General features: G+C 36.2%; 1 protein-coding gene across 1 annotated transcript; it reads right to left on the minus strand.

Annotated features, from left to right (window-relative positions):
- Positions 1-2,505: 2,505 nt before the first annotated feature.
- Positions 2,506-12,976, minus strand: LOC140752243 (mitochondrial potassium channel ATP-binding subunit). The gene is made up of 14 exons (XM_073086464.1): positions 12,796-12,976; positions 12,385-12,718; positions 11,720-11,875; positions 9,988-10,133; positions 9,624-9,699; positions 9,129-9,269; positions 8,343-8,527; positions 7,528-7,705; positions 6,991-7,110; positions 6,621-6,724; positions 5,718-5,892; positions 5,079-5,257; positions 4,259-4,406; positions 2,506-3,585 (listed from the first exon to the last, which is right to left on the minus strand). The coding sequence occupies exons 1-14, from the start codon at positions 12,840-12,842 to the stop codon at positions 3,493-3,495; spliced, it is 2,082 nt and encodes a 693-aa protein (XP_072942565.1). The 5' UTR covers positions 12,843-12,976; the 3' UTR covers positions 2,506-3,492.
- Positions 12,977-15,962: the final 2,986 nt, after the last annotated feature.

Below are 15,962 nucleotides of genomic sequence, written 5' to 3' on the forward strand. Positions count from 1 at the left end.
TGAGAGTTTTGTGGGTAAAATTAATATCTTTGTGATAAGCATTTTGACTTTTTTTAAGCGTGCATCGTGAGTGGTTGTTTCATTTGTAAAAAACCTCTGGGGAACATTAAAGTAAGAACTGTAAAGGCTAGAGGAGTGAAAACTTTGCTTGATCGAGCAAAAGCCAAAAATGACTTAGACAATGAGCAATTTTTACAAACTGTTTCAGAGATTAGTGTACATATAGCGTGTTATCAATATTATAGTGACAGTCGAACAGATAATGCTGTTCGTCGTCTGAGCAGCAGCAGTTCATCATCTGCAGTATCAGAACTTGTAGAGACAGATTTTGATTTTGTGCACAATTGTTTTATTTGTGGTGAAGCATTTCAGGACGAGAGTCACTTGCGACAAAATCGGCAGAGAAGGATTTGTGAAGTACGTAATGAAGCATGGAAAATTTTGGATGCCAATCCAAGCTTCCAAGCCTCCAGCACCCCCCGAGCTTATGAAATTAATCTTTTGCAGATGCAAAGGAAATTGTGGAAGTGCGTGCGGTTGTCGAAAAGCAGGCCTTAAATGTTCACCAGTTTGCCTCCATTGTGGTGGTGAAAGCTGCAGCAACATCGTGGACATATCAACATTACTTGAAGAAAATGAATTAGAAGATGAATTACCGACAATGACGCCAATACCAACTCCCATTATACTACAAAAATTCACCTCGGATACTGCTTCAGATTTTTTCTCGCAGCCTGGACCATCGAAGAGAATGAAAAAATAATAACTGATAGACATTTTTCAATATATAATAATAAGTAACATTATTTTGTCTAGAAATTGCCCGTGGATTACCTCATAAGTGGTGGGTAAAAGGGTCAAACATAGTTTAATAATAGCATAGGAATGTTAAGATCATAATAAATTGTATGAATAAAAAAAATATAGATAGAAAAGTAAGCCTAATTTTTAGTTTTTATTGCATCCCTATGAGCATTCGAGAATCCCTTCAAGTTTGGAGCGCTGTAAAACTTAGATAAATAAATAAAATGATACAATTATATAGAGGAAATTGTTCGTTGAAAAACCCTCTACAAAATTGCTGTGATGTCATTTTATTGTAAAATGAACTGAAAAAAAGTTATAACCTCCAAAAGGAAATTTGTTACAAAATTTTCATTTATTTTTGTTTATAACTTTTTTGTTGGTCACTTGACGATAAAAAGTAATAGAAATAAAATTGTAGGAAATTTAATTTGCTACATTTTATGTTTGATTAAATTTTCTGTAGGGTAACTAGTTTACGAGATACAGCGCGAAAACCCTTTGCACCCCCTTTTCCAAGATGGCGGCCGGGGGACAAGGGTGCCGACCCCACAAACTTGAACTTAAGCTTCTACTGACCCCCCCTACACATTAAAAAAATAAAATTGCGTCCTCTGACAAATGCATACCCAAATGTAACTTTTCAATGGACTAATTAGGTTTTGCACGACTCATGATGCGAAGCATCAGAGAGTGCTTTACGATCGAAAAATTTTTTTCGCTTCATTTTGGCGGCTATTTAAACTACCAGGGCCTCCGAAACAAGCAGAAGGTATGCACTTATTTCTTAATGGTCAACAGCGCAAGCTGTGTACAATTCGTATTTTTATTTAAGGCAAATACTAGGTTTTCAAAGTACCAGGGCCTCAGATACGAGCAGAGGGTAGGCGCATATTAATTATAGAGGCAACGTTCCGCAACTCATCAAGAGATGATGATGACGGTTAATCGCTAAGCTTAGCGATTAACCGTCGTAGTTAACTTACCCTGATGATGCTCCGTTTTGGAGCGAAACACGTGTTGGTGGTGGTATATATGATGGTGTATATTTTTGCATCTGCACGCATCCTTTGAGGGAGGGAGGGTGGTACATACTGCATGGGTTAAAATATATACCATCATACATATTTGTAGCAGATTTTTGCGAAGTAGTTTTAATCTTAACTTAATAGCATGGATTTCCGCAAAGTAACGCCTGATACAATTAACCACTATAGTGATCTCCTGTAACTCGTCAAGAGATGCCGCTTTTGAATCACGGTCTTATGTCTAATGCGCGTTGGGCACATATTTCTTTATTTAAGCCAATGGAAAGTCTCAATTAGGATTATAAAGTACCAGGGTCTCAGAAATGAGCAGAGGGTAGGCGCGTATTACTTATTGCGGTGACTTCCTGCAACTCGCCAGAGATGGCGCTACTGAATTGCGCACAAGTTCCACGTCTCGTCAACAGATGGCGTTACACACGCTTCGGCAACTTACCAAAACTTGTCGAGAAATGGCGCTTTCTACTAAGAAATATTGCGACATCGTAATGATCATGTAAGATATATTTTTTTAGTAAACTTAATATTCACCAAAGTGTACCTAACGTTCCATTTTTTAGTATATCGTTGGACTATTTTTCTTTAGCTTTCATATTTAATAGACAGTTTGCTTGATTTTTCGCCTTTTTAATGTAATTAAAATTAAAAACAAATGATCAGTAACAAATAATATAATTTATTATTCTTACCAGTCTATACAATTTACATTCCATACATTTTGTTTACTTACAAAACTATTTTTGATACTTATCTGTACATTTATTTTAATAATTTAAAATTGTCTTTTCAAAATCGGGGACGTATTGATACTTGATAGTATGAGATATTTAAAGCAAATGTAACCAATTCCAACCATGGATTAAACTTCAGATCGATCACAGCGTTCCTACTTAGGTTAAGAACTAATTTAGAACGTCCATGTACTAAATCTGCCTTGTCAGACACTTTAAACCTGAACACAGCGGTGGTAATTTGTTACAAGGCAGATATAGTTCTGACAGTTATGCCACTAAGTGCTACCAGCTTAAGTGGTATAGTCCGCGCCAAACTGTGAGTCCGCTCTGAAGTTGTTGCGCACAACTACAAGCATATACTCCGTAGCAACGTAAGGGCATACTAACGCGGCTCTGTACCCGTGGGCGAGAGCGGGCAGCGGAGGCTCGAGAGGTCCAGTGCTGTCTTCGTCCCGCTAATATCTACAATTTGCTATTCGACGCGACTCGTTTCTATATTCAGAGCGGACTAGCAGTTTGGCGCGGACTAAACCACCTTAAATGCTAAATGTCTAATGTTCTTCTATATAGAAGTTGCAGGGCTATTTTAAACCTTTTTCCTTTAATTTTTCTAGTCAAAAATTTGTGTTTTTACCGAAAAGGATATTAAACAGGTCGTTCAGCAAAATGGGAGGTATTTCCTTACTTCTTACTGACGCAAAACTTTTTGACCCTTACTAATATTTGTACTGTCGCAGTACATCCCTTCCCTACCCTATCTTTAATATCAGAACAGCCACAAAATATTCCTACCCGCCCACACCCCCAATTTCATTATACAACAGTAAACAATTACTGACCATTACTGACCACTCTTTACAACACTTTCACCTATAATTGACTACAATTAACTAAACCGTTCATTCTCTTCATAATGACTTCGAGTCGTTGTCTTGGTCTTGTTGTTTGATGAGGTTCCAATACACGCCCTTTTGCTTCTTCAACTGCTCGTGGGTTCCCATCTGAAATTATGTTAAATTCTTATATTAATACTATTTCCATCTGCCTTACGAGTTCATTTTCTAAGTATTAAAAATACGGATAGTAACATAAAATGTTTTACAAAGTAAAGGTGTTAAAACCATTTATATGATTGAATATGATTCTAAATAAAGGGACACATAGACAAGTTGTGGCGACTTCCCGAAAGTCGCCAAGAGATGACGCTACACGTTTCTGAATCACGCTATCGAAGTTTTCTCAACATATACGAACTCCGAAGTGATCTGATCTATGATCACTCAGCCTACAGGAAGATATCCCTTTGCCAAAAAGGTCCTAAATGAAAAAACAAATAAGCATAACAATAACATTTCTTAACAGATATCGGACTATAAGGGTACCTTTAGGAGACCTAAGGCTTAGCTAAGTCATGGAAGTGTGTCAAATCCACTAATAATATTGCTTGATTTTGATTGAATGAAATTTCATTAAATGAATCAAGCAATAATATGTTAAATCCTTGTCGAATTGTAGGTGGGTAATTGTAAAAATTCCGCCAATGTCAACTTTCGATAGTTTCTTGCAACCAGTCGTCGTCTTACGCTTGGCGAGGACAGACGTTCTATATGTACCCTTTACGTCATATGGAAAACATTGCTCCTGTTATTAATTTAATATTTATATTATGTTTACCTCAACAATCTTCCCCTTGCTGAGAACGACGATCATGTCCGCATTCATGACTGTAGACAAACGGTGTGCGATGACTAGGACAGTTCGGCCCTTCGACGCCGTCTCCAGCGCCGTTTGGACCACTTTCTCACTTGCAGAGTCTAGGGCACTGGAAATTATGAATAGACTATTGAACACATAATATAAAAAAAACATGCAATATAATTGCATTATTAAGAATGTATATACATGTATGAATGTAATATGTATGTATAATTTCAATAATATGGCGAGCAAAGCTATAGACTACTTTAGTTTGGTCACGTTGCGTGCGTATGTGTGCGTGTATAGAGTGATAGTATGTGTGTTTGTGTGCGTGCGCGAGTGCGCTATTGTGTTTGTGCGTGTATTTTTTTATAATATAAGAGTAGCAGACGAGCATGCAGTCCACCTGATGGTAAGTGGCTACTGCCGCCCATAGACATATGTAATCAATCCCATATAGGATTAAATATTCCTACCTGAGGTCGGACACAGATGTGCCGCTATCCCTGAGGACTGAGCTGGAATGCCTCGGAAAAGTCTATCTCCCTTACCACTGCCTTCAAACCGGAACACAGCAGCGCTTAACACTGTTATTAGGTAGAAATAGGTGTGACGGTGGTGCCGCCGGAGTCGAACCACAAAGGGTTCTACCACCTTCAAAAGTGTATGTGTATTCTGTGTGAGTGTGCATGTATGAATTTGCATTAATTAGGGCGTACGTCTACACATGTGTACCTATATGCGGAAGCATAATATAAGGTTGCGTGCATAAGAAATTTGTCATAAATATATGTACCTGGTCGCCTCATCCAATATAATAATCGGCGGGTTCTTCAGTATCGCTCTGGCGATGGCAATCCGCTGTTTCTGTCCGCCACTCAGCGACATGCCGCGCTCACCCACCATGGTGTCGTACCCCTCGGGAAACCCTCGGATGAACTCGTGTGCGTTCGCTGTCATAGCCGCTCTGTACACCTGGAATTCAAAATGGCTAGTTATTTTAAGGATCCACACGAAAGTTAACGGTTCAAATGCGGCCCAAAAAAAAGACGTCAAAATGGTGGTTGTAGATTTTTATTTCAAATAGAGGTGTTTGATCTTTTCATGTAGGCACTCTTACTTATTAATAGTAATGTAGTTGAACCAAAAACTGTATTTCCTTATAACAGCGGTCTACTAAGTTTTCACTTTAAGCTGAAAAGCTCATGCAAGAATCTGTCATGTTCTACTTCAAGATGATTTGACGGCGGTTCAGTAAAATACTGATTACTTAAAAGCAATCTACTACATTACATGATAACAAAAGGAATAACCGCTATCGGTAAGAGACCTGACATCATCACTGGCCTTCAGTTTCCTGTATCTGATGTTCTGTTTGACGGTGACGGCGGTAGTGCCATTAAATGTTAATAAAACCTATAGTAACACTACTCACTTCATCATCACTAGCCTCCGGTTTCCCATAGCGTATGTTCTCGCGCACGGTGGAGGCGAACAGCACCGGCTCCTGGCTGATGAGCCCCAGCGCGCGGCCCCGGAGCCACTTGCAGTCTAACTCGCGAAGGTCGGTACCATCTATGGTTACTGACCCACTGTTTACGTCGTAGAACCTGAAATTAAATTCAAAATATTTATTTATTGCCAGTATGAATTGGTAAGATTCAGATAGATTAAGTATGAGTTTAATAACAAAAAGTGCATAAGGCTCTGAATCTAACTACCACTGTTACATATCGTTATTTTTATAGTAACTATCGACATTTATTTATTTATTTATTTATATTACATTTATATGCTTAACAAACAGTACCGAAACATGTCCAATGCGTTTATTTAGCCAGAAAGAGTTTGAACAAACTTGCCGGCCGTACTACGAAATACGGCAGGTGCTGAGAAAAACATGTCTAGGCTGGGATTTGAAATCAAAATACCATTGAGTAAGATGCACGAACTAAAGGCGATTCACTCACCAACACCAATCTACAGACAGGAATATGAAACAATTTATACCTACAAACCCTAACGGTCTTACTAGGAACATTAAATGATATAAGAGCTAACACTAAAGGGTTACGTATATTACCATGGTGGACATGGTGGCTCCAAAATAAAAAATATCTAAGAATCTGACACTAAGTGCCACCGCAAACTACCGACTTTTTATTGGACGATACTGATTAAAGGCTCAACCAAAGTATTACCCAATAAAAAAGTCTGTTATTTCCGGGGGGCTCTAACACCAAAAGCTTTTAAATACTCTCGCTAAACATGTAATGCTAAAGAGCTGGGTAGTCTCAACATTCATGTGATATTAAGTTTTAGTACATAGCATAAATACCTTTCCAACAGTGCTGCAATGGTCGACTTTCCATTGCCAGATGTACCAACTATAGCCACAGTTTTACCGGCCGGTATCTTCAAATTAAAGTTCTTTAAAATCACCTGTAAATAATTAAGTACAAATTATATATACAATTATATATAAAAATGACAAAATAGATTGGCTTCTTTCCAAAATTGGAAAGACTTTCACTACAATCGGACATGTACAATTGTACAAATGACAAAAATCTAAACTGTTTTTAGCACCAACCAATAAACCTAATATTAGATCACTATGAGACATCTGAGTTAGATAGATATAATGCACTTGAAAATTTTGGGTTTCTGTATGAGATATGGATCCCATGAAAAACAATGATACTTACGGCTTCCGGCCGCGTTGGATAAGCAAATGTGACATCTTTAAATTCAATGTCACCATGGAATTCGTGGTACTTTATTATTTTAGTTCCGGATGTGTCCATTTTCGGCTCCTTGTTTATATACTGAAAATTTAATAAGACAATAAATATAAAACACCAGGTCAAACACATAAATTCAGCCTCAAGCTCACTTCAATACAAAATTAATGTACATGTTAAATAGAAGTAACATAATATAAATATTAATATTCATGAATCACGATTATTGATTTTATTTTGGTATGCCCTACATGTATACATAACTGCTATTTCTTTATAACAGCAGTATAAAACTTTTGTATTCCGGTTTATGTGCGCTAACTTAGTTCTTGAAAGCAACAAGGAATCTAAAGTCACGCCAAATTCTTGTCCTTTAAGTAACTGCTTATTCGTTAACAACTTTTATTACAAAAATTGTAAAATATTCCTCATACTAATCCATTCAAAATAAATCATAGGTAAAGTTATGGTTCAATTTCAAGATCAAAATAAGGTCCTTACCTCAAAAACCCTTCCACCAGCACTTATGCCCTTTACAACATTCCCGAACAACAGAGACAGTTGCGCCACAGATCGCTGTACTGTTTGTGCGTTAACCAGAAACGCCATGACGTCACCGGCGGTCATCTGGCCCGTCGACATCAGGTGGCCGCCTAGGAACATCGTTCCTAGCACCATACTGTAATATAAAGAAATATTCTTAAAAGTATTTTAATTATGACATATCAAACATATGTCTCAAAGGTTGTAGCCACAGACCTGTGGATACAAAAGAAATACAAGTCTGTGGTTGTAACTATACATAACTCGTCACTGGAAAGGCTAGAAGTCTAACACGCATAGTGGACCTTTTGCGTGTTAGACTTTTAGCAATAACGAATTATGTATAACGAATAATCATATACATATATGATTATAATAAAATTCTATAGAGTATTCCAGGTTATGTAATATTTAACTGAGTATAGCACCATTTCTTGTCAAATAGCGAAAAGTTGCTTCATCCTTTGCACAGTTGAATTAAAATACTACCTGAAAAAGCTTTTAAACAATGAAAGCGAATGCGTATGCGCATGCCACCAAAAATACAGAAAAACTTAGAAACGCTATGTTGGCCACCATCTCACAATATTGAATTTTAGTTTTTAAAAAAATTCTTTCTTTACTTAAATAAGTACAGCACAAAACATTACAATCTTACACTTAGAAATAAATTAGATTATTCTAGTACTATATCCAATCTTTTCAGTTAATTATTATTAAAGCGACGGGATTTCATTTATAAATACATATATCTTCAATTTGGTACTACTTACCCATTCAAGAACAAGTTAGTCCCCGCTTGGAACAGTCCCACACCGAGCCCCAACTCCATACTGAGGTCGGCGGCGACGTCACACTCCTCCGCGAACATCCGCGCTTCGTTCTCTTCCCCAGCGAACGCTCGCACGGTACGCATGTTCGATATCGCCTCCTCCGCTACTAGAGTTGCTTTTTCTATCTGTAAACGTTATAACAGTTATTATAAAGCATCTTTGTATTTATACACACACGTAAGAAATATTTCTTCCTTGGCGTAATGTATAGAATGTTTCTTCATGAAAGCATACGACCCAAAGAAGGAAATATTACAAAAAATATGTGTTACATTGGCGCTCAACTTCAAATATATTTAGATTTGTTTTCCCAAACCACTAAATAAATGATAACATTAAAGAGGATTGTAATGTGGAATGCCGACATTTCGATTCGTCCAACCTTAATATCAGATAACAAAGTCTCATAAAAACTGTTATTCTAACTATATATACCTCATCAGCAAAAGTTTGCACCAAAAAACACATGCTAAGGTGCAATAATTATATTTTAAAAACTAAAAACCACGCTAAAATCCTACAAGGCAAATCGTTAATCCTGACGATCCTGATGAGACAAAATTAGAATTGGTCAAAGTTATTAAAATCGTGTATTGACATCGGTTCTTGATAAGTATTCAGAATTTTAAAATAATTGTACCATTCAAAGTAGGTAAGAATCGAGTTCAAAGATTTCATTACATACATACATACAGTTCAAGCTAATAAAAGCGTGGTAAAAATCACCTGAGCCTGTGCCTCTCTGGACAACTTTCTCAACAGAGATCCAATGAAGGTCCCGCCAACCACAACCGAGGGTATGCACACCATGGTCAGCCCTGTGAGATGTGGTGATATGATCAGGAGGCTCACTGCCGACCCTATTACCTGAAAATATTGAGACAAACATTAACCATCAATAACATGACATACTATAATGATACACTAATATTGGTTTGTCTTTGCCATAATTCAAATCAGTAATGCTGTTTTATGCAAGAAAATTATGTCAAAATTCACTTTTTTCAACAATTTAGACAATTTATTTGGTCAAAATTCTTGGATTTTGACATAATGTGTATTATTACTATACACTGTATTATACAAACAAAACAAAACTTAATAGTATTTCACGTGAGCTATAATAATAAAAAAAATACAACTAATAATTCTGTCAGCTATCAACTTTGCCTATGCCTTTTAATCATTCTTCAATTAATTAAAAATCTGTTAAAATCTCACCTGAGTTATAGCTCTTAAGCCTCCAGATATTGTTTGTTTGAAAGAACTTTTAAAATCTTGCACATCCACTGTAATTCTGAAAAAAGTTAAAATTCAATGTAAAGTAAAACCAAGTTTGTTAACAATCTTCGTACAACTCTAATATGTAAAACAACATTCAATACAGATTGTAAATCCCAATGAAAGATGAATTTTATATAATTATGTTTCTTACATAACACCAAACTAGTCAGGGACAAACAAAAATTCAATAATTTTGGTTTCATTAATCTTCATTGTATCAATACACTTAGATTACTTTTAACCGTCTGACATAATAACCAAAATTTCAGCTCTACCTAATAAAATCAAAAGTGAAGCTTACCTATTAACCAACTCCCCAGTTCTCTCCTGGTCAAAGAATGCCATATCCTGGTTCAGTATGGACACAAACAGATCCTGCTTCATTTGTGCTGCAACCCGCTCACCAACTTGCGCTAATAAATGAATGTAGAAGAAAGTGAAAATAGCCTGCAAGAAATAAAAATTTAAGGTATTGAAACTTGTATCTCATTACATACCATCACTTGTGTGGGTCTCATGCCTACATCTTTGTGTGAACTACAGTAAAATTCCTCATGCACTGTGATAAAACTTCTAATGGTCTAGCATTTTATGTTGAGTGACCTGTGCTGTCATAGGTGTCTATAGCACAACATAAAAACTGATATGCATCATAATTGTAACTGAGATCATTTATAGACACATTTCTCCATGTGAGAACTAACTATAAATGACTCAGTTATAGTTAGACCAGTTATGACTAGTTCAGGTAGACCATTTGGGACACCACGGCCTATCTTGTCGTCGTAGCGCCGGTCGCCAATCGCGCCATGCTGCCCTCAATGATGTCATCCGCAGGGCTCTTGCTACCGTCAACGTACCGGCACAATTAGAGCCGAACGGTGTTGTACGAGATGATGGTAAGAGGCCTGACGGCTTGACTTTAATTCCTTGGAAGAATGGGAGGTGTCTTGTGTGGGATGCTACGTGTGTCGACACAATGGCACCATCCCATCTTCAACTATCTTCTAGGGCAGCTGGTGTTGTGGCTACCGATGCGGAAATACGCAAACTGCAGAAATATGCTAGTCTCAGTCGAGACTATATATTTCTGCCGTTTGGTGTAGAGACGATGGGGCCGTGGGGTTCTGACGCTCGATCTTTTTTTAAGCACCTTTCAAGGCGTTTTATCGAGTGCACCCACGACCAAAGGGCTGGCGCTTACCTCGGGCAAAGAATTAGCTTTGCTATTCACCGGGGTAATGTCGCCAGCGTTTTGGGGACTCTTCCAAGAGACAACAATTTGGATGAAGCTTATTATATTTAACTATTTTATTATAAGTATTTTTATAGCCTGTTTCATATATTATTTTGTACTTTTTTTTATTACGTTAATATTGTAAATAATATAATGTAACTTGTAGAATTATTGAATAAACTTTTTCAATTAGTGCACTTTAAAAAAAAAAAATGACTCATAATTAAATATCTCCCTATTCTTCAAACCAGAACACATCACTTACATTTCAGTAATACAGTTAGACCAAGAAACTTCTTACATGAACTTCTTCTGTTTCATTGGAAGGCTATTGAGTGAGGCTAACTTACATGTGAGACAACTATCCTTATTATTCAGGAGTGCCAACACATGTTTGACCAACTTCAAATAGAAACCCTTTCCTGTACCGAGTTGATTAAAGACGTATGGAAATCCTGCTGAAGGTAACCTAAATGCTCACAGCAAGTGAGTAGTAAATGAAGCAAAATTTAATTATATTCAATTTAAAACAATGCAACCTTATCTACGATGTATCAGAGATTTGCTTGCTAATTCTATATAAAAACTAGCTGACCCGGCAAACGTTGTTGCCATATAAATAAAAAATGTTAAGGGTGAACAACCCTTATCACTTAGGGGTATGAAAAATAGATAGCCGATTCTCAGACCTACTGAATATGCATATAAAATTTGATGAAAATCGGTAAAGCCGTTTCGGAGGAGTATGGTAACTAACATTGTGACACGAGAATTTTACATATAAGATAATATTTACCTGACCAATATACAAGGAAATAAGTTTAAAGGCAGGCATCTTTATCTCCTGAATGAAATCAGCTGAAGGGTTGTTTTTCATAGTAGCCAGCACATTTACTACCACTCCAAGCATCGCTGGAATGTACACGTTGAGAAATGCTACTGCCAGTGCCGACTAAAAAAATTAAGTTCCATTTTAATTTGTTTTTATAAATTTTACTTTTTTTTTATTTGACACACATTACTTTAATAACTTCACTATGTAAATTAGGATGAGAAACTTTACATAACTAATTAATATTACAAGGAAGTTTAAAACGTTTACTATATGACTCAATAATGTTATTCTAAGATTTAGTATTTACTTAATCAATATTATATGGAAAGTTTTATGTCCTACTTCATATTTATTATAAATAAGAGGCACGTAACAAGTTATACTTTAATAAGTAGGTATAGTTCTCGTAAAACTGCTAGTCCGCTCTGAATATAGAAATGAATCTCATCGCCATAGTAAATTGTATGACTACACCTGCTCGCAACAACTTCAGAGCGGACTAGCTGTTTGGCGAGAACTATATCAACTTTACACACAACTTTTTATATTAATATTAAATAAAATCCCTTAATTTTATTCAAAACTATTCAACTTTTAATTGTATCAGCGTATTTTAGTCTACTTACAGCCACAGCAGCAAGTAACAGCCATTTATGAGGCACGAGGTATCGAAAAAACTTATTCCAGTCAAATTTACCACTGTCATCATGCACATTCGGCCTCCTTTGAATAATCCTTGAAGGTACATGTGCTTTACATAGTACTGTGTTATTTAGAAATAAACGAGCCGCTAAACCTAAACTGACACCAGTACACAGTTTCCATGGACAAACTTGGAGTAGCGATAACTTGAATACTTTTTCTGAACTTTGCACATTCGAAATATGTCGTTTTATCACTTGAGATGGCTTAGTTTTTACCAGATTCAAGTAGTATCCATTGCTTTTAAGTGTTAACAACCTGAAATAAACACCGGAATACGTTATTCCTGTTAAACTATGATAATTTAAGGAAATTCAAATACGGAAGAAACATACCTCTGTCGCATCAAGTTGCATGACTGTCCTTGAATTAATTGCCACATCTTTGAGTGTTCAATAACTTTATATCAAAAAATAAATATTATTTAGTCATGATGTTGATTATCAAGAAAATAATTAAATAAAAAATTGCTTTGGTTACGTTACGTTAGTTCTTCACCATACTTATTGTCAAATGTCGAAGTGTCGAACACTTCGAACAGCGAACTCGACAAGTCGACAATGTCAAATTGTCCGTTGTCAATGTCAATTGTCATCTATCAACGAGCGTTATTGTCATGAAGTTATAGGTAAATATGGAGAACACACTTCGAATACCTACTTGAAGCAAAACCTATGTATCACCATCTCGCTCTCTGTGGGCAGACCCTCTCTGTCTAAGTAGGGTAACCTTTATTTATTTTGGCACATAGGGCCAATGTTGCCACATTACCGAATCCTTAAGAAATGGGATTATAATTCGTTGAATTGCCAACCCAGATATGCATACGTGACCTACGATTTTGGGATTTTCAATTGAACTAATCATAGTTCAAGTATTTATTTAAAGGTAAATTATTTGACAGTGTTTAACTTCTGGTTAAGCTAGTGTGGTGACTAATTCTAAGAATTTTCTAGGAGATTTAAAGAAGAAGATAGCAATACTATAGTCCACACTAGAAAGAGAGGTCGGCCCACAGAAAGCGGGATGGAGATACGTAGGTATTTGCCTCAAGATTTTGTTCTAAGTGTGGCCTCCATATTTACCTATAACTTCATGGTTATTGTCAACGGAGAAAACGGATACTCGTAATGATTTACTGCAATAATGCTTTATTTATAAAAAATGTATTGCTTGAATATTCGCGTACACTCTGCAGAATAATTTAAATAAACGAACATGGCAAATACAGGATACACCCGAGTATTTTATTATTACATACTCGTATTGTCATACATAATATCGAAAAAGATAATTAACCGACTTCAAAAAATGAGCAGTTTTGTAAATTCGCCCTTATATGTGTTTTTTTTCATGTTTGTTCGCAGATAACCTCGTCGTTTATGAACCGATTTTGATATTTTTTTGTTGCCCTGCATTTTAGTTGGTTTAAATGTAACATGAGAAGTCCATCTGTTCATAAAACCCTTACATTTTTTTTTTATACTATAGGAGTAACAGACGAGCATGCAGTCCACCTGATGGTAAGTGGCTACTGCCGCCCATGGGCATCTGTAATCAATCCCAGATAGGATTAGGTATTTCTGAGGTCGGCCACGGATGCGCCGCTACCCCTGAGGACTTAGCTGGAACGCCTCGGAAAAGTCGGTCTCCCTTACCACACCCTTCAAACCGGAACACAGCAGCGCCTAACACTGCTATTATTAGGTAGAAATAGGTGTGGCGGTGGTGCCACCGGAGTCGAATCACAAAGTGTTCTACCACCTTCATCACACATATTTTTTTATCGCAAAAATTGAAATCAAATGCATGCATGCGATTTCTTTAACAAATACATCATTCAAATCAGACCGAATCATAGCCGGCGCGTGGATAACGATGATGATAATTATTTTTAATGTTTTATATTTTCGTACATCTGGCACAAAATTTACTAGGTATTCAAAAAGAAAAAAAATGGAATTCGCAAGGAAAACAATTGACTGTTGTGAAAACTTCATTTAATAAAACTGCGCAATTACAAAGTTGGTTTTTACAAGATTTTTGTTATACAATCATTATACAATATTCAGATTTCTGTAACTGATAAGCGGTTTTTACATAAATAGGTACGTGGTGGACACTGGTGGGCTGGATGGGGCTATCGGAGTCAGAGTAAGCGAAGTTTTATTACCTTAATAAACGAAATATTGTATTAACTATTTTTAACACGCTTTTATTAGCTTGGGTTGTATGTTTGTATGTATGTATGTATGTAGGTATGTATGTAAGTAACAAGTAACGGAATCTTTGAACCCGATTTCTGTCCACATTGGAACGTTCAGTTTATTTAAACTAAATTTCTCTATTATACCCACTAATGTTTCCAAATCTTGATATAATTGTCAGGAGAATATTTCTAGCCAATGTAAATATGTATTTTACTATGTTAATTACTTGAATCTTAAATATTTAGTAATTTTAAATTCATATTGGAACGCAATCACACAGATGGTCAAGTGTGCGCGTGCACCCTGATTTTGGCGCCAATAAAACCTATTGTTTAACTCAAGTGGCGCGAGTGTAACGCAATTATTTGTATATCGCTGTTTTTTATTCGATTTTATGCCATTTAAAGTCCCACTGAAGAGGATTCGATGTGGGTGCATTATTGTTTGCGAGGCTTTTGTTCTTGTTATAGGGCGCAGTTGTTTTGTTAGCAACTTGTATTTCTTTTGTTATGCATAAGATGGCAGCACTAGTACCGTAGGACGTATTAGACAAGTTCCAATGATAGGTATATTGCAATGTCTATTATATTTAACTAAAGAGCATTTTTGTACCTATTAACCTACACAGTGTGTAGCTACAAAACAATAAATAATCTGATTGTTTACGAACTTGAACTTTATGTAGTTAGGTTTATCTAGTTTCAAGTAGGTAGGTACCTACTATCTAACCGTACTATGTGAAATGTAATAGCATTCTAATTAAATTATCTAATGTTGTACCTACCTACCTACCTAATCATAATAATAATAGGAATAAGATACCTAACAGAAATCGATATTAGCTTCGATAAGTAATCGATAAAACCGCCTTAAAAACCATTTAAATGCCTACAGTAAAAGTGTTAATTAGGTATAGTCCGCGTAACACTGCTAGTCCGCTCTGAATAACGAAATAAATTGCGTCGCCATAGCAAATTCTATGACTACACCTGCTTGCAACATCTTCAGTGCGAACTAGCAGTTTGGCGCGGGATCTACGTAGCTATAATTTAATATTATCGTAGCTTCATTCAATTAAACGTCTATTTTACATTTTTTCAAGCTGTACCTACTATTTTACCGACTTCAAAAAAGGAGGAAAATTTCACTGCATTATTTTCTAAAATGTAGGTATAACCCACTTTACGTATCCTTCCAAATATTTGCAAACCATCAAACAGGATAATAGTTTAATTTAAATAGCTAGGCCCGAGGTCCGGTCATCATTAAACTCTACACAATGGATGTTCCCA

The sequence above is a fragment of the Epargyreus clarus genome, unplaced genomic scaffold, assembly GCF_041222505.1.
Source record: "Epargyreus clarus isolate Ecla_fem2 unplaced genomic scaffold, WU_Ecla_fem_2.2 ptg000024l, whole genome shotgun sequence".
NCBI lineage: Eukaryota > Metazoa > Arthropoda > Insecta > Lepidoptera > Hesperiidae > Epargyreus > Epargyreus clarus.